Source organism: Bubalus kerabau, chromosome 4 (genome assembly GCF_029407905.1).
Source record: "Bubalus kerabau isolate K-KA32 ecotype Philippines breed swamp buffalo chromosome 4, PCC_UOA_SB_1v2, whole genome shotgun sequence".
Taxonomy (NCBI): Eukaryota; Metazoa; Chordata; class Mammalia; order Artiodactyla; family Bovidae; genus Bubalus; species Bubalus kerabau.
This window is the reverse complement of record NC_073627.1, coordinates 104,162,726-104,189,277: the sequence shown is the minus strand read 5'-3', so window position 1 is coordinate 104,189,277 and position 26,552 is coordinate 104,162,726. Positions and strand designations below refer to the sequence as shown.

The window sequence follows — 26,552 nt, the reverse complement described above, 5'->3', positions numbered from 1 at the left end:
TAGTTTTAGGAATTAATTTTTATCTAAGCTTTCATATCTATTAAATTTAAGTATTAAAAGGCCCTCTCTCCAACTTAAGAAGCAGATATGTGTGTATATAGTCTATAGAAATAAGTGTATATGGTGGAGAAGGGGAGGTCCTGTAGAGATCAAAAGAACTGCATAATCACATCTCAAAAAAATTACAAAGTAAATCACTATTTTAAGCTACATATTATGTCCTTCAGGTATAAATTCAATAGGTTTGAGAGATAATTACTTTATTTGTTCCAAAAAGAACGTAAGTAAGATAGCATACAAAAGTAAAACAATATGGTAAATTACATTAAAAAGCAAAGGGAAATGCAGGGAAGTCAAAATGAGTAGGTCCAAATAAAATGGATCATGTTCACTACCATTCTAATAAAACATTCCAATAATTTATTATAAAGTTATAAGCAAAAGACTAAATGCATGGTGTAAATTCAAAATCTGTATTATATTTAAACTAAAATTATATTGACATCTGTTAAAATTAGGACAGAACATTCCTTCTCACTTCTTATGATCATTCAGCAATAATGACTACTTCAAAACCTGCAAATAAAGATATCATGAGCAACACGACAAGTCTGATGAATAAATCAAAACATTTTTATACCACTATATGAGTAAAAACTGGTGTTTCTCTCAAGGTACAATATATAAAAACAGAAAAAAATTTCAGGGGGAAGTAAAATTCCATGATGTTAAAAGTGAAATAAAAAGCTGAAGCTGAAAATACTCATTTTAAGAGGCAGCAATTCAAAATAACAATATAATCAAAAGGTCCTTAACTCTGTGAGGCAGTTAAATTCTAATTTTAATTTTGATTCCAAATTGTCACATTGAGGATAGTACTTTATTTCATATCCCTTAGTTTCTCCATTGGTAAAATGGAGCAACAGTGTTTTTTTCAGAGCTATGTTAAGGATCATTGAGTTTATGGTTATGCTAAAAAACAATACTTCTATATAAATCTTAGTCAACACCTGGATTCTGGATTTTCTCTGCAAAGAAGCCTTTAGAATAAATCACACACATGGAATAGGAGCAAGCACACATGACATGGAATATGTCGGTTACCAATAAAAAGCAGAGTCATGGTACCTAAGTCTCTTAATTTTAAAACTGTATCTTATTGAGACTTGACAAACTATGTTTTAGGAATACTTTCTATGACTCTGTTATAACTGTGCACAAAAAGAAAATTCATATAATATTAGGCTTCTCTTTCAAATATTAAACATATTAATATTCTTGGTAAAAGTTAACTTTATTAAGAAAATCAATATTCACTTTTCAATCTAACAGTCTTCCCTGTACTACAAAACTGATATAGAAAAACAAAAAAATAGTCTAGTCAATTTAACAAAGTAATCAGTAAAATTGTTAAATCTGACACAAAAGCTTAAATCACCCACATGCTGATGACTAAAAATATTTCCTGACTTTTTGAAACTATTGCTAAGTAAAAACATGGCAACTTCCCCTATATGCCAAATGTATAACTCCCAATAGCACTATAGTAAGAAGGGCTAAGCACAGGTTTTCCCTCTAATATAATGATGCAAATACTACTACGTGGTTTTTCACTTTTCAAATACTTGTAGGCTTAATGATGAAATCTGACCAAATCTGAGACTTATTCCAAGCTCTTAAATTTCTGGGTAAAGTGATAAAGGTCAGTAATAGAAGCTCTTTAACAAATAATTAATTGACTTTCCTGCTCATACAGTACTGTCTGAAGCATCTGACATGCTTATTTAAAAAATAAGATAATAAAACATTAAGTTCTATCACTTAATCCTGACAACAACCTTATGAGGTGGGAACTATTATTATTACTCCATTGTACATATAAGGAATTAGAAGCTTTGAGCAGTTAACTAAGTTACAGAGTTAGTGCTAAGATGGCATTCTAACCCAAGTAGCCTGGTTGCAGAATCCACATGCTTAAGTACTATCCAGATTACTAATATCTATCTAGACCCTCTGAATCAAGGATGGACCATTAGAGGATGAAACCCAGGATTTTTCATTTTTAATAAAAGTATAAGTTTCTTTTTATGCCATTGAACATTTGAGAACCACTGATATAACTCCTAGGAAAAACTGGTACAGATATGGTCAGTCTCATTATAATATACACACAAATATAAATACAACAGGCCTTTGACTGTTTACAGTGTATACTTTAAATAGGAGTGGGATGATTACTGTCTTGTCCTGAGGTATAGGTATCACTTGTTTATATGAATAAACATGGATTCTTCCTGAAACAAACAGGCTTACACGTTTCATCTTGCTAAAAAAAAATCAACAACTATCAAATTAAAAAGTAGTTGAGGTCAAAGACAGGATTTACTTTTTCAATTCACCAGAACCTTAAAAAAAACAAACAAACAACTTCATGCAATTTAATCCCTGGACATGTTTCTGAAGCACCAAATGTCATTGTTAGAGCTTTTTGAGAAAGAAAGAAATTCACTTCTTTGTTTTATAATAATCAGTCTTCTTACATGTGGGAGACTTTCAAATAATTAAAGAAACTATCACAGAATTATTCTGAAAGGCAAAACTATAAGTTCTGCATGTAACAACAAAGTTTACTAGTGACTAATATTATCTCCTATTCTTTGCTTATTTGAAGCAAATGACCTATTTCTTGGAAGACGGCTGTCAATTTTCTTTCTCAATACTACCATGGTATTTAAATTATAAATTAGGAATAGGAACACCTGTTCTCATAAGTCTATTCCCCATCCCTAGCCCCACCCACCCCCAACACACAGCTCTGCCCTCTTTCCAGAAAACCTTAAGAGCCAGGAAGAGGATGTTGTTTATTTTAAACAGTTCAATTCAGCAAAACATGTACTTTTGACCTTCAGTTTCTGAGTGGTAAGCAAATGGTCAGTAACTAACTAAAAGCATCACTTAAGACAGTGTTTTTCATACTTTTTTGCCCAGAACTCATGGTCAAAAATACATTTTACACTGCATGTCAGTAAACACACACAATGGAAACCAAAGTTTTATGAAATAACATTACATTTACTATATCTGACACACTCTTAAAATTTCTATTTTAACTGTGTTAGCTTAAAAAAGAAATTCTGGCCATGTAATATACTAAATTAATTTTCATGCCTCATTAATGAGTACCACCTTCAATTAAAAAAAAATATGCAGTGTTACTTACTACATATAAAAATCATCCATTTAATATAGGGATGAAGGCAAATATCAACAATGGACCAGATTTGTCTTGAGATTCATATTCCCAGGATAAATACTTTGAGGTATTAAGGAAAAAAATAAGTGGGAGAAGCACGAAATCAGTGGAAGAATGAATAACTATATACTATTGTAGCATTAAATAAGGCACACAAGCAATGGTAGAAAGGTCTCTAAATAAACAGTAAATACTTTTTTTTTCTTTATACTGAATATGCTGGAACCAGGGTTACTTTATATAAAAGGATTCTGTAGAAATTATTCATCCTAAGGATGTCATTAAAAATATTCTAAAATACTAAGAGAAAAACATATCTATTTTCTTTATTGTTCATTTAAAAGTATTAAATTTGACCAGTTATTAACTTCCACTAAAAAAAAACACTTCTAAAATAGAAATTTTACTTAAAAAAAAAAAAAAAAGGATGTGTCTACATTTTTGGATGTACATAATTGTTAAACTCATATTACATATTATCAATATTTTCACAGTTATTACTCCTTTATTTTCTTCTTTGTTACACTCACAGAAATTCATTTTAACATCACTTATATTTTTTGGAATTGTTAGTTTTATAATCTAAACCAACCTGAAATAGATAGGACACACTACTACAAGAAAATTTTTAGAGTCATTTGTTGTAGAAAACTCATCTTTTATAAAGTAGAAAATAAAATTATTTAATTAAGGTAAACTTCTCTGCTTATTCCAGTATCAGCTTCAAACAGAAAACTCTTCACATAATCACATAGCAAAACATAAAAGTACTTTTTTTTCTTTTTGCAGAAATGTTTAAAAACCATTCAGTTAATATTCTCTCTGAAGTTCATATATAGCTGTGTTAAAAAAAAAAACTCTGTTTTTTAAGTTAATAAATCTATCATTTCTACAGTGCCCAAATAAATTAAAATAGATTACCTAGGCAATATTAGCATGTACAAACTAGAGTTTGTTCTTGGAAGACTTTCATTTACACATTTATATTTATGTGTGTGTGTGTGTATGTATATACACACACATACACTGTACGCTATACTGTACTTAACAGTTTAACATATTTCTATTAAACCACTTATATAAGATAGCATAGCATAAAAAAACCACAGATATTTTTAATATCAAGACAAAAAGAGAGGTAAAAATTTCTGAAATACTAGCAGATTAAATCATTGCTATGTCTGCACTTGCAGGGAAAAAGTCATAGTTGGAAATATTTCATTGAAGTATTGTGTGTTATGGCAGAACTTGGCCAGTCTCTTGAGGAACAATATAAACACAGATATAAAAAATTAAACTGAAAAACTTTGAGACAAAATTGAAACATTTACCTGAAATTCTGGTACAGTAGGTGACTTTGTGACAGTTTTCCTCTTCTTTGTGATTGCTTTTTTAGATATGGATTTTTTTCCTTTCAAGATTAAAAGAGAAAAGCTTCATAATGCTGTTTATAGCATTTCATTAACAAAAAGCAAATTACATAGAACCTTGAAAGTTAAATTATAACTAACAGATGGCTTCTAGTGAGTCAAATAAAAATGATGAATCAAAACAAGCCCCAGCAAAAGCAAACATCAAACTATAACTACCCATAACAGACATATTAACAAATGGTGTTTTCTTAACAGCCAAACTATTATAATCTCTAATGTGTTGCACGGTACCAGAATTTATTACAATAAGATTTGGAAAATAAAAAGTCATATTACTACTGCTTAGTTAAAATATAACTCACAACTTAAAATGAGGTTACATAAGGGGGAAAAAAAACCTTACCTTTAACAACGACTTCTGTAGTCTGGAACTTGTACAGAACTATACTCTGAAGACTATGGTCTTTATTCAACCTAGTGTGAAAATCCTCTCAGTAGCTTAGGAAACAAGATTTTCCTTCTATCTCTCTAGCTCTGCACTCCCCTAATGGGCTGCTGTTGGCAGTATTCAATAACCAGTTTTAAAACAAGGTAAACATTTCCCTTTAAAGTGCACCTCATCATTTGTGCAATCAGAAACCACAGGGAAAAATAAATCCATATTCTTAAAGAATTTCAGTTTATAGCATAAAGTATATATAATCTATAATATGTATTTACACAGACTAAAGAAATACATGCATACATACAGCCTCTATCTTATTTTAGTAAGGAACATATTAAAGTAAATGTTTTTCCCCATTTATAATTGGCAAAATCAATTAATAAATTATTTATTTAACAAACACAAGATACAGTACAATTTATGGGGACAACAAAGAATTATAAAATGGAAACCCTGCCCTCCAAAAGTTTACAATGTAAGGGAATAAAAAATTAAAGTTAATTTTAGCTCACAATCATTTGTATGCTAAAATCAGTTTAAAAACTACTATTTTTTCAAAAGAGAAAACTGCTATACAATAATCCCTATTGTTCTTTTCTAAATATTTTCTTAATAGTTATGATGATTTTGCATGAAAACAATCAATCTGATTGCAGCATTTTATTCAAGTCATAAGCACATTCTAGTTTACAATATAGTTGTATTTTCTTTTGTATTTGTAAAATCAGATCACAGAACTGTAATTTGAATCATTTCTAACTTTGACTCAGTAGAACCCAAGTATACCACACCTGAACTACTGCAAATTTTCAACTGCTGAGATTCACAAGGGTTTTAGTGTTTTGTTCTAATAGGTAACAACCTGCTACTGACTTTTGCTTTTAATTAAATTTAAGAACCTAACATATATTTTATTTTCTCATTACTCTTATTTGCTTATGTGCTCACACAGTACAAATATTAGAACTAAATTTATACAAAAATAGGTACGTGGGTGGGCTGCTTTAGCAGTATCTGAGAAGTGATTCCCAGGTGGTGCTACTACTCAAGAATCCACCTGCCAATGCAGGAGATGGAAGGGACGTGGGTTCAATCCCTGGGTCCAATCCCTGGGTCCAGAAGATCCCCTGGAGGAGGAAATGGTAATCCACTCCAGTATTCTTGCCTTGAAAATCCTATGGACAGAGGAGCCTGGCAGGCTACAGTCCATGGGGACCACAAAGAGCTGGATATGACTGAGCACTATCATACTATATAACACAGCTAATAACTGATTTCTAAACTGGGTGCAATAGGTAACTCTCAAGTGGACTGATGAATCTGAACACCAAAATCTCTCTCCTCTGAGACATGCTACCTTTACTATTACTGAAAGTTTACAGGAAAAGATTTATTGCTTGCTGACTTAGGACAGTTTGAAGGAAATGAAATCCTTCCTCATTCCTATTCCCCACCCCTCAGAACACCTCTGACTAGCTTTTTAAAAATAATTTGATTTTGTATTTACTAATTTATAAGCACAACAGAGGACGTTTTTGATATTTCCAATCAATCTGATATTATTGCCACAGAGACACTAAACTTAGGTAAAATTAACTCTAACAACCACTCTATTTGAATAAATTAAGCAGCTGAGGTGGTTACTGGGTACCTCCTTTCATCATGTCATTTAGATAATTTAAATGTTATTAAGAAACTGCAAGTAGTATTGGGAGTTTTGGAACTAACTACCTGGATTGGAATTTCAGCTCTAACCACTTACAAGCTGCAAGACCTTGAGCAAATTATTTTATTTCCTTGTGCAGCTTCACTAAAACAGGGATAATAATATTACCAACTTTGTGAGAATTATACAAGTTAAAGTATGCTAAGAGCTTAGACTACTATTAGGCACAGGGCAAATCATCAACACGGCATTAGTGGTTCTCATCTGCCTTAGATACGTTGTGGTAAGAGTTTAAACAAAATGTTAATTATTTTTTAACCTTCAATTTATTTTATTAACTTACTCCTTCATTTTAATTCTTCTTGTTCTGCTGTTCTCTATGTTACCACTCAACTTTGTACATTTATCAATTAATGTAACACTATACAGTGTTACAATTATCTGTTTACATGTTTCTCTTCCTTACTAGATTGGGAATTACTGACAACAAAAATCCCATTATTCATTTTGTATACAAGTTAAGATCCTTAAATATAAGAATCCTACTCTTCATCAGAAATGTTCAGTCTGGGGGTAGGAAAAGGAAGGCAGGTAACTGTTTACAATTCTGAGTCCATTTTATAACGAGGAAAACACAGACAAAGAATTTAAATAATTTACACAATTTACCAAAGAGTTTCACAACATGACCTAGGAATGCTAGTAAGGAAACTAACATTTATTGAGTGCTTACTATGTGTCAGACACTTAGTAAGGCGATACATAAATTATCTCAGTTAATTCTCAAAGAAACCTTCCAAGGTAGGCAAAACCTCCATTTTAATGTGGGATAAATGAAGATCAAAAGGTTCTTAACTTACTTAAGTGTTACACTATAATAAGTAATCCCCAACAGCCAGGGACTCTTAACTCCAAAGTTCATGCTCTTTCCATTATGTAATTCTAACCTCTTAAAAATCATAGTTACCATTTATTGATTCCTACCATGTGCCAGGCACCATGCTAGGTACCATGCATTTGCTATTCCATTAATTTTTGTGAAACTACAGCAAGATAAGTATTAGCTCATTTTTCACAGAGAAATAAACAGGCTATAATCAGGTAAATAAATTAACAGAGAACTTATAACTAATATGTACTGAAGCACATATTTGTACTAGACATGTCTCACTTCAAAGCTGTGCTCTTTTTATGCTAAAATACTGCATTTTTTCAGACTTTCTGCAGGGATGTAATTTGTTCTTGACTGGTTTCAGAACATTCCTTTAATTAGGGTTATAAGATTTGCATATTCACTATTACTTAATATCTTTGTCCTCAGTGGAACAATGGCATTAAAACAGGTATAATATCATATAAGAAATGAATCGCCAGTCAGGCTCGATGCAGGATACAGGAAGCTTGGGGCTGGTGCACTGGGATGCCCCAGAGGGATGGTATGGCGAGGGGGGTGGGAGGGGGGTTCAGGATGGGGAACACATGTACACCTGTGGCGGATGCATGTTGATGTATGGCAAAACCAATACAATATTGTAAAGTAAAAAATAATAATAATAATAATAAAATAAAATAAAATAAAGTTTCCTGTATTCATCAATAAAAATTAACTGTTACTGTTCATTAACTATTGCTTTTAAAATGGAGAATGGAATACTATAAAACCACACAGCCTTTATTTGGTAATCTGTTTTTGCTCCAGGGCAACCTACTCCAGTATTCTTGCCTGGGAAACCAATGGACAGAGAAGCCTGGCAGGCTACACAGTCCATAGGGTCACAGAGCTGGAAACGACTAAAAAACAAGCAGCTATATAGAGGGCGAGTTACATACTCCCCCCACCCCAGGGGGCTTACTTGGTCATACCCAGAGTTTTACACCCATTGCCCTAAGTCACCTGGTCTCATAAAATATAACTGTCAAAAGTCAATTTAAAATATACAAAGAATTTCAACACAATTCCTGAGCCTAAAACATAGACATGGCAAAAAGTATCAACATGCACCTCAAAATGGAAAAGGAAACCTAAATACGGCCTCCTAATTAATGATATAAGCACAACCTAATGAAGTTTTTAAAAATTATGCTTAGATCAGCTCTAGAAGGAAGCCTAACTTAACAGGGAAAGATAGAATTAAAAATACAGATTTACACTATAACATAGGCATAGAATTGTAGTCATCCAGAATAAGGAAATACACTTCATCAGAAAAATTAAGGTGACTATCATTCCCAATCCAACTCTTTCCTCCGTCTCATTCTTCATTTTTACCTTCACCTTGTATCCTTGCCTGTATTCACTCCTTGGCTCCTTGAACTACTCAGACTTCCACTTCAATGCTCCTAGATTCAGCATTCTCATGTTTAAAAACTATTCAACACACATACTTCTATCTCAGTACTTTCATTTTAGGGATCCTGATGTGAATGAATACTAAGACACTGATCACTATACTAAGACACTGATCACTGTTAAAACTGGAAACCCAAGGGCATATGTATTATCAGCAATTCTGGTAAGTGCCTGTTAGACTGTAAAGTCATAGAAAGTCTAAATATGATTTTTATTTACTAAATGTCCATATGTTGGCTAATATATTCTTTTTAAGTTGGCATTTTACTTTTATTTATTTATTGTAAGACTTAGATGAGACGTAAAAGGCTTAGAATAGTGCCTGGTACACAGAAAACATTGTAAGAGTATTGGGTTTTGGGGGGTGGGGGAAGTAGAAGGCATTAAAATAAAAGGCCATGGAATATAATCAATTCTTTCACTCCTGTATCTTGGCATCTTGAATTGGTTCTCTAAGAATTTTCTCCATAAAGACACATATCTATAGTAATATTAACACAGAATTATACAACTGTTTCAAAAATACGGGCCTGGGTTTATTTGATTAATATTGTAGATTATATTACTTTCTCAGTCATTCCCTATAACTAGCTCATTACTTTTTATATATTTGATATATTTTATTTCAACCTCATTTCCCAGACTGCATTCCTGATTCAATTATCTAAAACAGCACCACAAACCCAGAAAGAGATCATCCCCAAATGGCGTATTTCCATCATTCAAATGGCTTCTAAACTGTCAACTTTTCAACTTTTTCCTTAAGTTCTTCTCTAATTACTCTACTTTTTCTCAGTGAAACTTTGTTTATACCTCCATGGTTTTGCTCACTTATTAACCACTTTCATCTACCCAATCCCCTTTATTCTTCAAAGTCCTTCATCCTCTATAAAATCATACTATAGAAAACATTGATTTATCTTCTCTGACCTTTGATTGTATGGTCTTTACTGTATACTTAACAATTATTAAATGAGGCTATTTGCTAATTTGAATCTTAATTTCTTCACTTACAACACTTGTCCTGTTTATTTTGATTGGTTTAGATGAACTACACAAAATGATTTGGTTGAAAATAATGACCACGTAAGTAGGGAAAAAACCTTCCAAACCAAACTGGTTGAAATAAATAACTTAAAAATACCACAAGCTTTTTCTTAACAGTCAGTGTATTGTGAATCATTTCTGTTTATTTTTTCAGGTTTTATAAAAAATCCTCTCATTTTTAAAATTTATAACTCATTTCAGTCAACTCTACTTGCTCTATACAATCTACAATAGTTTGTTACTGAAAACAACCGAAATGTTCATTAAGGAAGCTAGTTAAATGAACTACACAATACACATAACAGAATCCTAGGCACTCATTTAAATGATGGTACAGAGATCTATTTATCGCACAAAGATGTTTGGTAAACTGTCATGTGGGCAAAAAAGCAGACTGCAAAATGGTATGTATAGTATAATCCTACTCAAAAATAAAAATGCTTTGAAAGAATATGAAAATACATGTTAAATGGTAAATCTTAGTTATTAATATATCTTGGAGAATCATATTATGTGTGTTAATTTATTCATTCAATAGATTCCTACACAATGTGTCAGTTATTGTGCTAAGTATTAGGGAGCAAAACCAAAAATAATCCTTCTATTCTTAAGGATGTTATAGAAATGAGGGGAGACAAGCATCAAAATAACCTAGAAATAAATGCAACTATTAAGAATAAATTTTATAAATAAGTATTATGAAGGAGAAGTATCTGGTGCTATAAGTATGCACAATTGGGAAAATGACAATGTTTTTATATTCTATAATGTTCCTAAGAATAAGGAACAGGTTTAAATAACTGAAAATAAATTCAAAATTTACAAGGCAGAAAGAGGGCTTCCCTGATGGCTCAGTTGGTAAACAATCCACCTGCCAGTGGAGGAGACACAGGTTCAATCTCTGGTCCAGGAAGATTCCACATATTGCAGAGCAACTAAGCCTGTGCACCACAACTACTGAGCCCATGTGCCCTAGAGCCTGTACTCTGTACCTAGAGAAGCCAGTGCAATGAGAAATCAGTGCACTGCCACTAAAGAGTAGCCTCCGCTTGCTGCAACTAGAGAAAAGCCTGCATAACAATAAAGTCCCAGCACAGCCATACATAAACAAATTAAAAACAAAATTATATTTTAAAAAAGCAGAAAGAAAAGTTGACTTCTGAAAATAGACTAAAATGTTTATGGGTCACAAAACTGCCTCAGTGCACTAAAATTAGCAAATCATTTTCACCCAATTTATCTTTGTGCCTTCTACTAAAAATCATCTGCCATTACAATAAGAAGGTTTTACTGAAGATTCTACCAAAATTTCAGGTACGTGTAATCAACAGAAAATGGACCAGGTTGACTACATAAATCCAGACCAACCACATTTAGTCCACTCTAAGTAGAGGTTCATAAATCAGCCATGGATGACACAGCGTATCCCAAAGCATATTCTACAGCAAGGGTCCCCAACCTCTGGGCCTCAGATTGGATGCAGGGACTGGTACTGGGTCTCGGCTTGGTAGGAACTGGGCTGTACAGAGAGTGGCAAGTGAGCAAAGCTTCCTCTGCCACTGCCCCCCCCCCCCATTACCACGTGACCCATCACCCTCCCCAGCTACTCCCACCCCCGAAGAAAAAGTGTCTTCCCTGGTGCCAAAAACTGCTGTTCTACAGAATATTATTACTTGGAAAAAAGTTCTGTATTCAAGTAAACTTGAAAAATACTAGGTTAAACAAAACTAAACAGTTTTCTTCAAGATTTTCTGGAGTCCTTAATACACCAGCTTAGAATCATATATGTGTAATTCTGAAGTCCAAAAGTTTCTGAAAACTAAAATTTTAAAAACAGCTTATATCAAAACATGATAAAGTCTTATGAGGTTCTTTATAGTCTTCATCTCATTTAAACTATCCATACATTTTCCTGTAGAAATTATACATTTGATTACAGGGGTTGCCCTAAAGTCCACTGGGGATGTTATTTAATAAACATTACATGCATCAGTATACCCTTCTAAAATCTGAAAATTCCTGAAATATCTGGTACAAAGTTTTGTAAGCTGCATTGTGGACCTGTATTAATGCAAAATGTGAATCTGTAAGAGGAATAGTTCCCAAACCTATGACCGTGAGGCTTACTTTTAAAAAGAGTAAGAAAGAAAACACTGGATTAGGATATGCCCAAAACCAACTATAAAAGGCCCTGATGTCACATATCTAATGAAAAAAAAGCTCAGGGCAAAGTCTCAGAAAGACAAGTATACAGAATGATATAAAACAAATGTTTTGTTGTTATATCATTTTATGTAATACTGTTATGACAGTAAGAAGTTTAGTGTCCAATGAAGAAAAATAATTGGTCTATGCTTACTCAGTACTAACAAGGAAGAGGAAAACTGTATTAGCCAGATCCTAGTATTTTTGTCATTGAAAACTGACTTTCTAAAATTTGCTCTGAAGGAAAAAAGAGAAAGTGTATAGGCAAGTGCATTATTTTCTTCTACTTCGTGCTGCAAGCCTTTTCTTCCCAACAACAGGCTCTGAGAGCATGCACAAGTACTCACTGAATTTGGTTTCCAGTTTTTTTCATATACTTGTCTAGAACTGGACATGCAACTCCCACAAATTTTATATCTGACCTACACACACTCCAAACTTTCATTTAAAAAATGTAGCAACACTTAGTGTGTTTACAATATAAACTCCTTTTAATTCAATCCTCAGGAGCTAATGTTTTTCTTCTGCAACTGGTAGTCTGTATAGGAGCTACATCAATATCTATTCTATAAGCCATCATAAATAAGTCATAATGACATTTGAACACCTGAATCATAGGTCATAAATGAACACTTAAAAGGTTTTAGGTGACAATGGTATTAATAAAACTATATACTTTAGAATTGAAAAAAGTTTTTAAATTTAAAAATATTACTTACTATTTTAGAGGCTAACATTTCAAAGAGAACTTGGCAAATCAGTCAAAATAAATTTATATAGCCTAATGGATTGCTTGTAAAATTTAATGGATTACTGAAAGTTACCTTAAAAAAAAAACTGTACCTTTTTATCATATAGATCATTGTGGATCACTCTGCAATTTTTAGTTCAACAAATTAAGCCTGTTCTTGATAGTAAATTTTATACTATTGCTTTATCAATTATATATTACATACACATTTTAAAATATTTAATTGTATTTAATGATTTTAAACAACTAAGGTATAACAACAACTATATCAACTAAACAAAGTTCACTTCCCTCATTTGCCAGCTCATTAAGTTATTGTCAAATCTTAATTATCTTTGTTACTGAGGGAAAGAGTAAAAAACTGAAACCCACAAATGATAAACCACAACTTGTTTCAGTAAAACATTCAAGCTTCTCCCAATCCGGCATCATTTTCTTAGTGTCAATTAAATGAAGCTTTTATCTCATCTATCCTATTGGTAACTGAGACAGAAATTGATTAAATGGCAAACAACAGGAAAAGCAAAAGCACCTAATTTAAAATGCAGCACAATCACTCACTGAAAACTTTATTTGTAAGATTTTCTTGTTGTTAACATTCAAACAGGCTTGTGACAAATACAGTGAGTACTTAAATTTGGTGTAAGACAAACTTACAAATCCTTAAAACAAATAAGCTTCATAAGTTATTAAAGTAAAGTAGTCGCTCAGTCGTGTCTGACTCTTTGCAACCCCATGGACTGTAGCCTACCAGGCTCCTCTGTCCATGGAATTTCCCAGGCAAGAGTACTGGAGTGGGTTGCCATTTCCTTCTCCAGGGACTCTTCCTGACCCAGAAATTGAACCTGGATCTCCAGCATTGCAGGCAGATGCTTTAGCATCTGAGCCACCAGGGAAGCCCATCATAAGTTATTAAGTTGATGTAATTTTTTCCTTATAGACATTTTTTTCTGGATATGAAAATATATACTAAGAGAACTTTTCAGAGTGCTAAAAATATATAATGTGGGAAAAAACTAGGACCCAGAAAGATAATCTAACTTGCCTTGGTTTAAGAAGCTAGTTGCTATGAACTTTAGTTCTAGGAATGATAGCTCCTGATATCAGTGCTTTGTCCATTGCACAGAACTGCCCTTAAGCTGGGGAAAAAACATTTCTTAAAAAGGATGGCAAGGATCACTTATGGAGAAACTGGTCCAGAGAATATTCAAAGATTTTCAACTGAGAATTCAATTCAAATGTATTACATTGGTATTTTGTTGTTGTTAGTACGTAAAACCTCTTCTGCTCTGGGTTTTAATTATGGGGACTAATATAAAACTTGACATTCACACACACACACACAATATATTTCATTATGTCAATCAGAGCCTTCCATGATGCCTAATTGAAAGAACTACTTGAAGTATGCTAAAATGTAATCGTTGCCCATTTGTGTCAGCTTACCAGATTTGTGCTTCTTGTGTTTTGCTTTCTTTTTGATGATCAGTAACTTATTCTGGATCTCAGGTTTGTAAGACTTGAATGCAAGGGAATGAAGACTTTCGCGCTTTCTCTGTAAGTTTTCATTAAAAATATCTTTCAATTTCTTTTTTTTCTTTTTCTTCTTTTTTGCCCTCATTTTAGTTAGTTTGAGTTTCTTGTGGCTCTGCAGTGACTGTTCTAATAGAATATCCCTTACAACTTTGTGGCAGTTAATGTCTGGATGATCACTGTGGCTTCCATTTACATGTATCTGGCAAGATTTCAGAGCATTTTCTTTTAACGGACTGGGTTCAGGCTTTACTCTGGAAGCTTCACCATATTTTTCCTGATTTTCTATAAACCTTATTTCACCTGGACTGAGAGGCTCTCCAAAGCTAGTAACCTCCCCTGGACTTCCTGGTTTCTCTAAATTTTCCTTACAACAATCAGTTATATTCATTTCACAGGGCCTGTGAATTCTAATTTCACAGTTAGAGTTCACTTCCATTTCAACAGAGATGTCATGATTATCTAAGTTCATTTTAGCAGGGCAGCAGGTTGGATCAAAATTAATTTCCTGCTCTTTTCTGAAGGCAGAGGGCAGGCCTTCTCTACTACACCTATGCTGTCCATTACTTGCACTAACATAGTCACACTTCAATTTCTCCAGTTTAATCCGAGGTACTCTTTGTATTTTAATGGGTGGAATTGGAAATTCTGGGGCCTGAAAAGGTCTTTGTTTGTAAATCCGTACATCTGCACCACAGAACTGTGGAAAATGTACATAAGCATTCTCCAAATAATCATAACCGAGAATAACTTCCCTGCATTCATGAATAGGTTGACCAAGTACAGCATCTTGAACTTCCTTTTGTGTTTCATACACAAAGTCACAAAGACCCTTAAGTATCCACACTTTTTGGTAGAAAGGTAGCTCATGAAAAGGTTTTTCTTCCAATGGATTAACTTCTCCAAGAACTTTAAAAAACTGAGGACACAACCCAAGTTTTTCAGCACAGTTGTCAGGATTTTCTGTCTGCCCTACAGCCGTGTACCACTGCTGCACTTTCTGTCTCAGTGCTGCTTCCCAGGTCCTATAAGGCAAAGTAGGTCTTCGATGTAAGGTAGGTCTGCGATGGGGAGGACTTAATAGAGAAGTCATTATTTTAGATAGAAAAGCATTACATTGAGGCATCAGAAGACAACGTTCCAATTCGTAAAAGACTATTTCTGGCAAATTTAAAATTTGCTGGGCTAAACAAAGGAAATGCCCAATAGCTGGAATTTCCCACATGGTCTCCATACAAGTTGGAGCTGCTTGAGCTAGAAGTTTTCTTTCCCATTCTTCTATTTCCTTTTGACTAGCTTCTTCTGCTTCTTTTCTTTCCTGCTCCCGAAGCCTAAAAAAATTTAACAAATTATATTATTACTATTTAAAATAGAGAATACCATAAAATACTGAATTTTAAGTATGTCATATTTATCTTCAGACAACAAGGCTCTCCAGTTTAGATGTACTGCTATTTTTTTCTTTTTTTTTATCAGATGAAGAAATAAACATACAACTTGATACTGAGTTTTATGGATGGAGGATTATCACTGACATTGCCGCTCAAAAGTAAAATTCAAATCACAAGTCCATTAACTTAAAAATAAATGGAAAAAAGTTCTAAATGTTTACTAAACAAAACACTGCAGTACTCCAGTACTCTTATCTGGAAAATCCCATGGACGGAGGAGCCTGGTAGGCTGCAGTCCATGGGGTTGCAAAGAGTCAGACCCAACTGAGCGACTTCACTTTCACTTTTCACTTTCACTTTTCACTTTCATGCACTGCAAAAGGAAATGGCAACCCACTCCAGTACTCTTGCCTGGAAAATCCCATGGAAGGAGGAGCCTGGTAGGCTGCAGTCCATGGGGTCACTAAGAGTCAGACACGACTGAGAGACTTCACTTTCACTTTTCACTTTCCTGCATTGGAGAAGGAAATGGCAGCCCACTCCAGTGTTCTTGCCTGGAGAATCCCAGGGATGGCAGAGCCTGGTGGGCTGCCATCTATGGGGTCACACAGAGTCGGACACAACTGAAGTCACTTAGCAGCAAACAAAAGCACAGTTTAATGTTTTCTAGAAGCAATATGATGTCATATAAGAGCTATAAAGATGTTTACATCCTTTAATCCCATAATTTCACGCCTAAAAAGTTATATGAGGAAGATAATTCAATAGAAGAAAAAGTTACATGTCTGTAAGTGTTAACTGGAGTTCTATATACGAAAAAAGAACTATAAAGAAGTTGTATTACATAGCTGGAAAATAAGCTGGCTATGTTATATAGCCTTTAAATTAAAATTATGAATATCATCTATAAACACAAAAATATCAGAACACAGCAGTTAACAAACAATATCAATAATAAATATATGCACATACTAAATAAGGAAATGACAATATTCCAAACATAAATGGTTCCTAGGTCAGTGAGATTATGAGTGTTTTTTTCCCTTTAAAAATTTCCTCATGTTGAAACTGTAAAAACAAAAAAATTTTTTCTTTATGGGCACTGCTTTAAATTTTCTTAAATAAAAAATTAAACTAGATAAAAAGATAGAAGTCTTGTGATTTTGCATTAGGCAATGTGTTTTTAGATGTGGCACCAAAAGCACAGTGACAAAAGGAAAAATGATGAAGTGGACATCATCAAAACTAAAGCTTTTTGTGCTTTTAAAGGACATCATCAAGTGAAAAGACAATGATAGAATGGGAGAAAATTTTTTCAAAATCATGTATCTAGTAAGAGATCTGTATCTAGAAAATGAAAGAACACATATAATAATAAAAAAGGATAAAATAGCCCAACTAAAAATGGACCAAGGATAATTTCTCCAACGAAGACATACAAAGAATAATATGCAAATAAAAAGATGCTCAACATCATTATGCATTCAAGAAATGTAAATCAAAAACCAAAATAGGATACCAATTCATGCCTACTAAGATGATTATTTTAAAAGAGATAGTAACAATTATTGGTGAGAAATGTGGAGAAACTGGAAACTTCGTACACTGTAAAGGGTACAGATGCTTTGGAAGGCAGTCTAACAGTTCCTCAGAAAGTTAAACATGTGACCCAGGAATCCTACTCCTTGGTACACGTCCAAGAGAAATGAAAATATCAAAAACCTGTACATGAATGATCATAGTAGAATTACTCAAAATGGCCAAAGAGTAGAAACATGAAATGTCCATCAACTGTCCAATGGATTAATAAGAAGTGGCATATCCATACAATGCAATATTATTTGGCAATAAAAAATATACAGTGCTGATACATGTTACAATACGGATGAACTCTGAAACATAATGCTATGTGAAAGAAGTCACCCACAAAATATCACATATTGTATAAGTCCACTTATATAAAATGTCCAGAAATGTACGGAGACAGAAAGAGGATGAGCGGTTTCCTAGAATTGAAAAGGTGTGGGAAATGGGAAGTATCTTAATAGTCTTTCTGTCTTAGGTGATGAAATGTTCTAAAATCGACTGCAGTAATGGGTGTACAACTCTGTGAATATACAAAAAACAAAAGAATTTTATATATAAATATGTAAATTCTATGGTGTATGATATACTAAATCTGTATTAAAAAAATTGAAGCATATAAGGTTTTAGGAGAGACATTAGAATATGACAACAAAGGGGGGAAAATGTAATAACTTCTCTTATTTCTGAATTTTCAAGAGTGAACTCTTCCTCTGGAATAGATATATAAAGATGTGACTAATTCATAAACTCTAAATGAACACTGAGGTATAATGTCTGACATTGGCTATTTTTCTGTACTATCATATTATAATCTGTTAAAACACAGTAAGAACACCATTTTAGCAGTATTGGGACTTCTCATTTTATCGAAAAAGCCTACTTTTATATTTCTGGCTAAGAGGTCACACTATAACTACCTTGCTATTACTGATAAAACAAATTATCTCATCAAGTAGTCTGGTTCATTAAAGAAGTTAATAGAGAAACATATAAAATGTGTGATTTGGCATTTAAGTTTATTAATTACATCTAAATATCCAAACAATGTTAGACATTTTAGCAAAAAAAATTTTTTTTCAAAAGTGCTTATGGTTTTGAGGAGTTTCAGTTTTTCATTGAATGGGGGTGGTGGTGGGATGGTAGAATTTGGCCTCCCTAGTACAAAGCTGAGATTCCAAAAGCCCACAGTATTAGCAGAAAGGTGTACTAGCAATAACAGTCCCTTCTTCTGGCCCCAACTAAAGGCCTGAAAGGAAATCTGTCTTCACAACAGGAGTGGTGGATGGAAAAAAATAAAATCTCTTCTAAGAATTTATCTGTAAGCTGACTAATGTGGATTTATTGCCCACATTCACATTTCCTGGGTGCTCAGAAAAGTTTAACGTAGTTTCATGTCAAAATGTAGTCTCATGACTTGAACAGAAAAAAATTAAATCTCTAAGGCAATGCACTTTGTAACTGGATCTTAAGGAACTCCCACACAGATACAATGACAAGGAACGAGTTAAAACAAAACAAAACAAAACCCCAAAATATAAAAGGAAAGAAGTTATTGTGAGGCTCAGGAAAAAAAGTCTGACTTCTAAAAAAACTACAGATATGGGAATTTTAGGAGGTGGAAAATACGTCTGGTGAAAAGAAACTGAAAACATGGATAAAGAGGAGATTATTTTAAAATGGCAAGGTAGTATTAAAAAGAACTGAAGAAAATGAGTAAATATGGAAACTAAGAACTTAAAAGATTTACAGCTAACTCAATAGAAATCATGGAAGCCAGAAGACAATGGAATATCTTTAATGTACTTAAAAAATAACTATCAATGTAAATTTCCATTCAGAGCAAAAGTATCTTTCAAAAATGAAGACAAAAATAAAGATCTTTTCAAACAAAAATGTCATATTTGTGATGAACAGAACCTCAGTCAAAGGAAATGCTAAAGGATTTACCTCAAGTGGAAGAAACGTCAGTGATACTAGACTGATGATTAGAGATGAGAAAAGAGTGAGAAATTGGAACTATATAGGTTAATCTATATAGATAGGGCATAAAATAATGATAAAAGCGCTTTGTGGAGTTTAAAAAGAAAACAAGATAAAATTAAAATTTATTATAACAATAGCAAATAAGCTGTGTGTGAGATGATTAAATTTAATAGTGTTTCAAGGTCCTTGTATTAATCAGGAAGATGGTAAAAATACTGATTAGGCTTTAATAAGTTAACGAGGCATGTGAAAGTTCAAGGTAGGGACTAGAGTAACAAACTTTAAACATACAAATTAGTAGAACCAGAAATATGGAAGGAAAAACATATAGCAATGAAAACTGGTGGGATGCATGTTAACTAAAGCAGTACTTGGAGGGGCATTTATAAATAAGAACGTATATTTAGAAAAGAAGGAAAGTTGAAAATAAAATATTCATATTCATTAAAAGAAAAGAAAAAAACTAGAAAAAGAACAGCAAATCAAACTCCCAAAGTTGAAAGGAAATAGCAGAAATTAATGAGATATAAAACAAATAGAAAAATAATTAAATTCAAATGTTTGTTCTTCAAAAATGTTATTAAAATAACAAATGCCTGATAAAACTGATGAGGAAAACAAAACATACACACAAAAACCAATACCAGAAATGAAAATGATGAAAATGAGTTTATAGATTCTATAATTTAATCCTATAGATTCTACAGATATAGATAATACAATGTTTATTATAAGAAATTTTATGCCAATAGACAATTTTAATGAATAGGCAAGTTTTTTGAACAACACAAATTAACAAAACCGACACAATAAAAATCTGAATAAACCTGTATTTATTGAAGAAACTACACACTTCAAAATCCTCTACATAGAAAAATTGGGGTTCTAAAGCCTTCACAAGAATTCAACTCAAAAATTTCAGTTAATGAAACAAAATATAAAAAGGGCATGTTAAAGAAGTAAAAGTGGGAATTAAAAATAATGAGTAATAAGAATTTATCAGAATGATTCAGAAAGACTTGTTTTAAAAAGGAACTTCTAAAAATAAGAAAATACAAACACAAAAATAAAACTCAAAAATAAAAGTCTAACCATCAACTGGAGTGCTAGAAAATAAGAATACAGAAATGGGGTAGGAGTGTGGTGATGACAGGAAAATTCAAAGAGATAATGGCTAAGAATTTCCTAGGAATAATGAAGGACATAAATCCCCAATTCAAAAGGCCTTAGAAAATAAATTAAGAGAACCACCCTTGGGCATACCATAATAAAACAATAAAACATCAAAGGGAAAAAAAAATCTTGCAAGCAGTCAGAAGAGAAGAAAAAACAGATTACATATACAAAAATGACAAAAAGATTTGAGAGATTTCTCAATAGCAACAAAATAAATGCAAAACAATAACTATCATTCATGGATAAGGATAAATTAAAGTTATTTTCATTGAGATAAAAATCAGAACTCATTCTAAAGTAAAAACTTCTAAAATGTCGTTTCCACCTGACGAAATTACAAGGAGTCAAATTTACTTTCCTACTTGAACCAATCATAAAAATCCTGACAAAATACACAAAACAATGGTTTGTAAGAATTTAAGTATCAAGCAAAGGACAGTGATCTCAGAGAGATGGGAAACAGAAGGTGAGACCAAAAACTACTGCAGTTTGTCACTTTCAGAGAATTTTCAGGCCATGATGCAGAAAGGGAAACCCAGATAAGAGTCTAGCAGACTCCACGAGATGAGAAGCCAAGAGTCCAGAGATACCAAGGCAGCAGAGTCTACAAGAGATAAAACTCAAGAAGAAAGAGCTGCATAAAATGAGAACAGCAAATTTTTACCGAGTCCTCCTCAACTTCAGAGCAATAACTAGTGTATGCATGCAAGGTAATAACCCAAAACCAGGTGAGGGAAAAATACCCAAAAGATTAGAAAATAAAGTGTTTATTCCCACAAGCCACACTGGAAAAATTCAAAATTCAAAGGATGCTAGACAGCATCCTTTGCACAGTCTTGCACAGGCAGTAGAGAACAATTAGCCCTAGACGGAGCATTGCTCTGGACTCAAGTAACAAATCATAAAAGATCCAAAATGAACAAATTGTTTCAAAATAATTACCGGCGTTTCAGAAAAAAAGCTCTAGAAGACCTATAGAAATATAAACATACCTGGCACCCTCCAAGATAAAACTCACAATGTTTGGCATCCAAACCAAAAGTACTAGGCATACAACAAAGTAGAAACACATGATCTATAATGAGATAAATGATCAATCAAAATAGACCCATAAATGAGACAAATGGTAGGATTAGCAAATAAGGTCATTAAAGTAGTAACTGAAACTGTAATCCATATAGTCAAAAAGTAGAGACATGAAAAATTAAGTAGTGACATGGAAGATATAAAACAGATTCAAGTTAAACTTTTAAAGATGGAAACTACAATGTCTGAGATGAAAATATACTGAATGGGACTAATGGCAAATTAGACATAGCAGAAGAAAAGATTAGTGAACTTGAAGACAGTAACAGAAACTATCTAAATTTAAAGATACAGAGAAAATACTTCTATAGTATATACTTCAGGAAAAAGATGATCACAGAAGTTCTAAGATGAAAGAAGGATTGAAGAACAAATCAACTGTGAACCATATGGGTAAATAAACATTATTACAAAACAGTAACAACAATGTCTAGTTTGGGGTAAAAAATGAGATAGAGCTGATTTATTAATCAATAATACATAAGACAGATGAGGCAGAAAAGATCCATATTAACAGAAAAAGAGCATGTAACTTGCAAATAAGCAGAAATACTTATAAGTGAAATAAATCTTCACTTCCACAGATGGATGTCAACAGATAATGCCAAGCTAAAAAATCAAGAACTATTAATAGCAACATAAGCATATATTAAGAAATATGAAAATAATTACTAGAAAAATTACCCAAAAAGTTAAAGGTAGATGTTTCTGAGTCATGAATTTGAAGATGAGCTGAAGTAAGGGTTGCTATCTTTCATTAAAAGCCTCAGTAGTACTATGTGACTTTTAAACTATACAGCCAATGAAATAAAAAAAAAAAATTTCATAAATCAACTTTTTAAAAGCTGAAGAATATTAGCCAGGAGCTATAAAAGAGCCAAAATGAAAAAGATTTATAGATACTGTATATCTTACCATGTTAGATTTATGTATATTTTGTATCTTAACATGAAACTGAGTTTCTCTACAGTTAATATATACTGAGAAGAGTAATCATTTATTCAATGTTCTGTTAACTAAAAAAAAGGTTTTCAATTTATTTCTCATGAAATGTAACTCAAGAGTTTAAAGGTTTGGTATAGGAAATTGAATCTGTTCGAATATCAACCATCAAAAAGTGCATTTAGTATACTTGGCACTGAAACTGATTTTGGTCAACCATGTCACAATCAATTATGCTCTGTTTTTGTATAGGTGAAAAAGTAATAACTAGTACTCAGGGAAGAAAATGAAACGAGGAGTTGGAACAGACTAAAACACTTTTATGGACTTGTTTTTGCCTAAAACAGTTTTAGCAACCTTTGGCCAATAAAGGCTAGAGATATGGCAATTTCAGACACTATTCAACTTACAGATGGGGACATTAAGGACACAGAAGGACAATGAGATAATTTCCTTAGGCTTACATAGTGTATTAGTGCAAGAATCAGCAATATAAACAGTCTGCCACTGGTAGGTTAAAGTTAGCACCAACTGGCTTACTCTGGGAAGAAGAAAATTTAGGCAATAATTCATGCATTCTGCAGGATCAGGTACCTGGAAAGGCCGTGACATAGTTGTGTTATGATGCAGCCAAATATGGACATTGCCTGAAGTTATTCAAGGGCTGCTACTCATGCTTATGTTCCCTACAAACTAAACCTTTTAGGAGACAATGATGGATGCTAAATTCAAACCATGAGTACTGAAGAGGTAGGAGGAAGAGAAAGTCTGGTCTTATACAGGCCAGCGTAATGTGGAATAATCCTTTAGAACTGGAACTGTGAGTCTCCATCCTGTTCTCAGCAGTGTGGTACATATGGAATGGGAGCTTGCCAAAGACCTCTAGAGTCAATATCTATAATATGCCAATGAAAAAATAATTAAACACATTTAAAAAACACTATATTAAAAAATGCTGAAGCAAACCAGTGTGCTCACAAGGACAGATTAAAAAAAAACAGCTTTCAAAGTTATCCTCAATTTAAAAAATTGTTCTGAGGTGTTATACTAAAATCAGATACAGTGCTACATGTTTCTAAAATGTTAGCTCAAAAAATTAGGCCTTCAGTATTTGGGTGATGCTATAAGACTGTCTGAGGATACTTATAAAAACCACATTCACTAATGGGAAAAAGAAAAGTTCAAGAGAGTAGATCCTAATAGTTCTCATCACAAGGAGAATTTTCATCTTTTCATTACATCCATATGAGATGATCGATATAATTAAACTTACTTTTGTAATCATTTATGTAAATCAAACCATCATGCTGTATATCTTAAACTTATACAGTGATATATATCAATCATTTCTCAGTAAAACTGTAAGTAAAAGTAAACACTACAAAATGAACAAAACTTTTTTTTTCCTGGACAAGTTCTTGATTGTTCCTTACTGGCTTAGAGAACATTAATCCGTTACTATGTAAAATACTAATAGAAGCTGTACCTAAGGTTATTTTGGTCATAAATAACTTGGCAGGAACATCATTCATGAGTAAATAGCTTTACAAATAAGTTATTATATGTTTTAAAGTATCCTAACTTTAATAGTTTTATAAATTTTATCTAATGCCTATCATGTATAAGCATACAGAGAGGTCAAAGTATGGGCCGCACACTTTACCATCTAGTAAGAAACATATACAGAAGCTGTAATGCAAAATAATCCATTAACTGAAAAACCATTATAACACAATGTTTAAGCTGGTTGAATGAAAAAAGAAAGCAAGACATTCATTTACATTTTCAATATAAAATATTATATTTTAGGAAAAGCAATCATTGATATTGTTTAGTCAAGCTTTTTACTTAACTATAAACAAAATAATCTCTTCCAGCTAAGTAGAAAAGGAATTAAGCTCTGTTAAGGGTTTGTTGTTACGAACCAAACTTAACAGATATGAACTGCAACTACACTTTGACAACTTCTCCAGGAAAAATTAGACTGCCACTATTATTTGGTACTTCTGATACTAGGAAACCTAGAACAACTAGAAGCTCCCACCACCACCTTTGTCAAAAGATAAACTTCTTGCCTAAGACTGCCACCTCATGTTGGTCCCAAGCAATTTCAAGTGAGAAGAGTATGACTGGTCATGGACCTCCTTACCTTAGTTGTGAGTGGGTATGAGAATACAGATTTCCTGGCAACTGCTTTGCAAAGTCAGGAAGGCAGGAGGAGAAGGGGATGACAGAGGATGAGATGGCCGGATGACATCACCAACTCGATGGACATGAGTTTGAGCAAGCTCTGGGAGCTGGTGACGGACAGGGACGCCTGGTGTGCTATAGTCCATAGGGTCGCAGAGTTGGACACAACCGAGCGACTGAACTGAGCTGAACTGCTTTGTGAAGTTAGGGCTTGTAACATGGGAAATTACCAAAATGTAGGGCAACTATTCAAAAATGTGTGTGATCACAAATGACAAATGTCTACTTCATTAAGTCATTGTTACTTTAGGTTATTAAGAATTTGAAAATAAATCAAATGTAAGTCATAATTCCTAAATCACAAAAATGTAAAAAACATTTTTACTTTTAACTTCAGCAATTTCCAAACCAATAAAATACCAATAAGTTTATACAACTTACATGCACACTACTTTTGGAAATCCAAATCATTTTGCAAAGAAAAGAATGGTGCAGTGGTACAATATTTTTAACATGGCTATTATTTGATTAAAACTGATACCTAATACTGTCATATTTCGGATTAACTGAAATTTACTTGAGGAAAGCTAGCTTTCAATTTTAACAATTTTATTTTTTAAAACCAGTTATCTAAAATGTATTACATACATTCCAGCTTAATAAACAAGGAACACAAAATATAGTTTAACCTTTCCTTAATGATTCAACGTCATCATTATTAACAAAATGCAGTGGTCATGAGTATCTTAAAGACTATTCCAGCAACTACACATTAATCAGCCCTTTCATTCCATTTTCCTCTTTGACTTATAGTGCTCCTGTCTTCTAAATCTTAACAGTGCCTCCCTACATTAATCAGCTCCAAGACTGGCTGCTACCCTATTAGCATTTACCTGGAGAAAGCCAGACCACCAACCCCTCAGTTCAGTTCAGTTGCTCAGTCATGTCCGACTCTTTGCTACCCCATGGACTGCAGCACGCCAGCCTTTCCTGTCCATCACCCACCCTTACTCAATGCTTATTTCTCTCTGTTAAATACATATCATCTGCCATCCCCTTTGTATTGGTTTCCAATGTATCTAGGTAAATAAAGATAATAGTATAGGAATGTCAGGATTTTTGTAATCTGAATAAGAAACCATGGTTTTTATAGCCTATACTGTACAAGCAAGGGAAACTACCTACTGTATAAAAATAAAATACAGAGTAAGGACTCCCTTCTTTTAACTGAAATAGATCACAAATCAGAGACCTAACTGTTGGACTTAAAAGATTTTTAAAAATAGTTTACTTTTAGGTCTGTGTCTGCCCAGATGATCACCTAAAAATTATTAGATACCTGTCAGTTAACTCAAGTATCGCCATATTATGATAATATGAACTAGAATTATTCAGCTTGCTGCCAACCTGAATTTCCAATATATCGAATAAAAAGTTGTCTAAAGCTAATGAACAGGAGGAGAACATTATTTTCCCACTTCTTATACCAGAAGTTTTAATCAAAAAACAATAAAAAAGAGAAAGCTACACCCAGGTTTTAAGCACAACTACAGTAGCCATATGATCTCTGCAAC

The 26,552-nt window shown here is 33.0% G+C and overlaps 1 protein-coding gene across 3 annotated transcripts in view; it reads right to left on the bottom strand.

The window, feature by feature from the left end:
• BRD10 (bromodomain containing 10) overlaps positions 1-26,552 on the bottom strand; it is a 115,726-nt gene that overhangs the window by 39,412 nt on the left and 49,762 nt on the right. For all 3 annotated transcript variants that reach the window (XM_055578133.1, XM_055578132.1, XM_055578131.1), the window contains 2 exons: positions 14,537-15,954; positions 4,585-4,664 (listed from right to left, as the gene is read on the bottom strand). In XM_055578133.1, coding sequence (XP_055434108.1) covers positions 4,585-4,664; positions 14,537-15,857 — 1,401 coding nt within the window. In that variant the 5' untranslated portion in view covers positions 15,858-15,954. The remainder of the gene's footprint in view (positions 1-4,584; positions 4,665-14,536; positions 15,955-26,552) is intronic.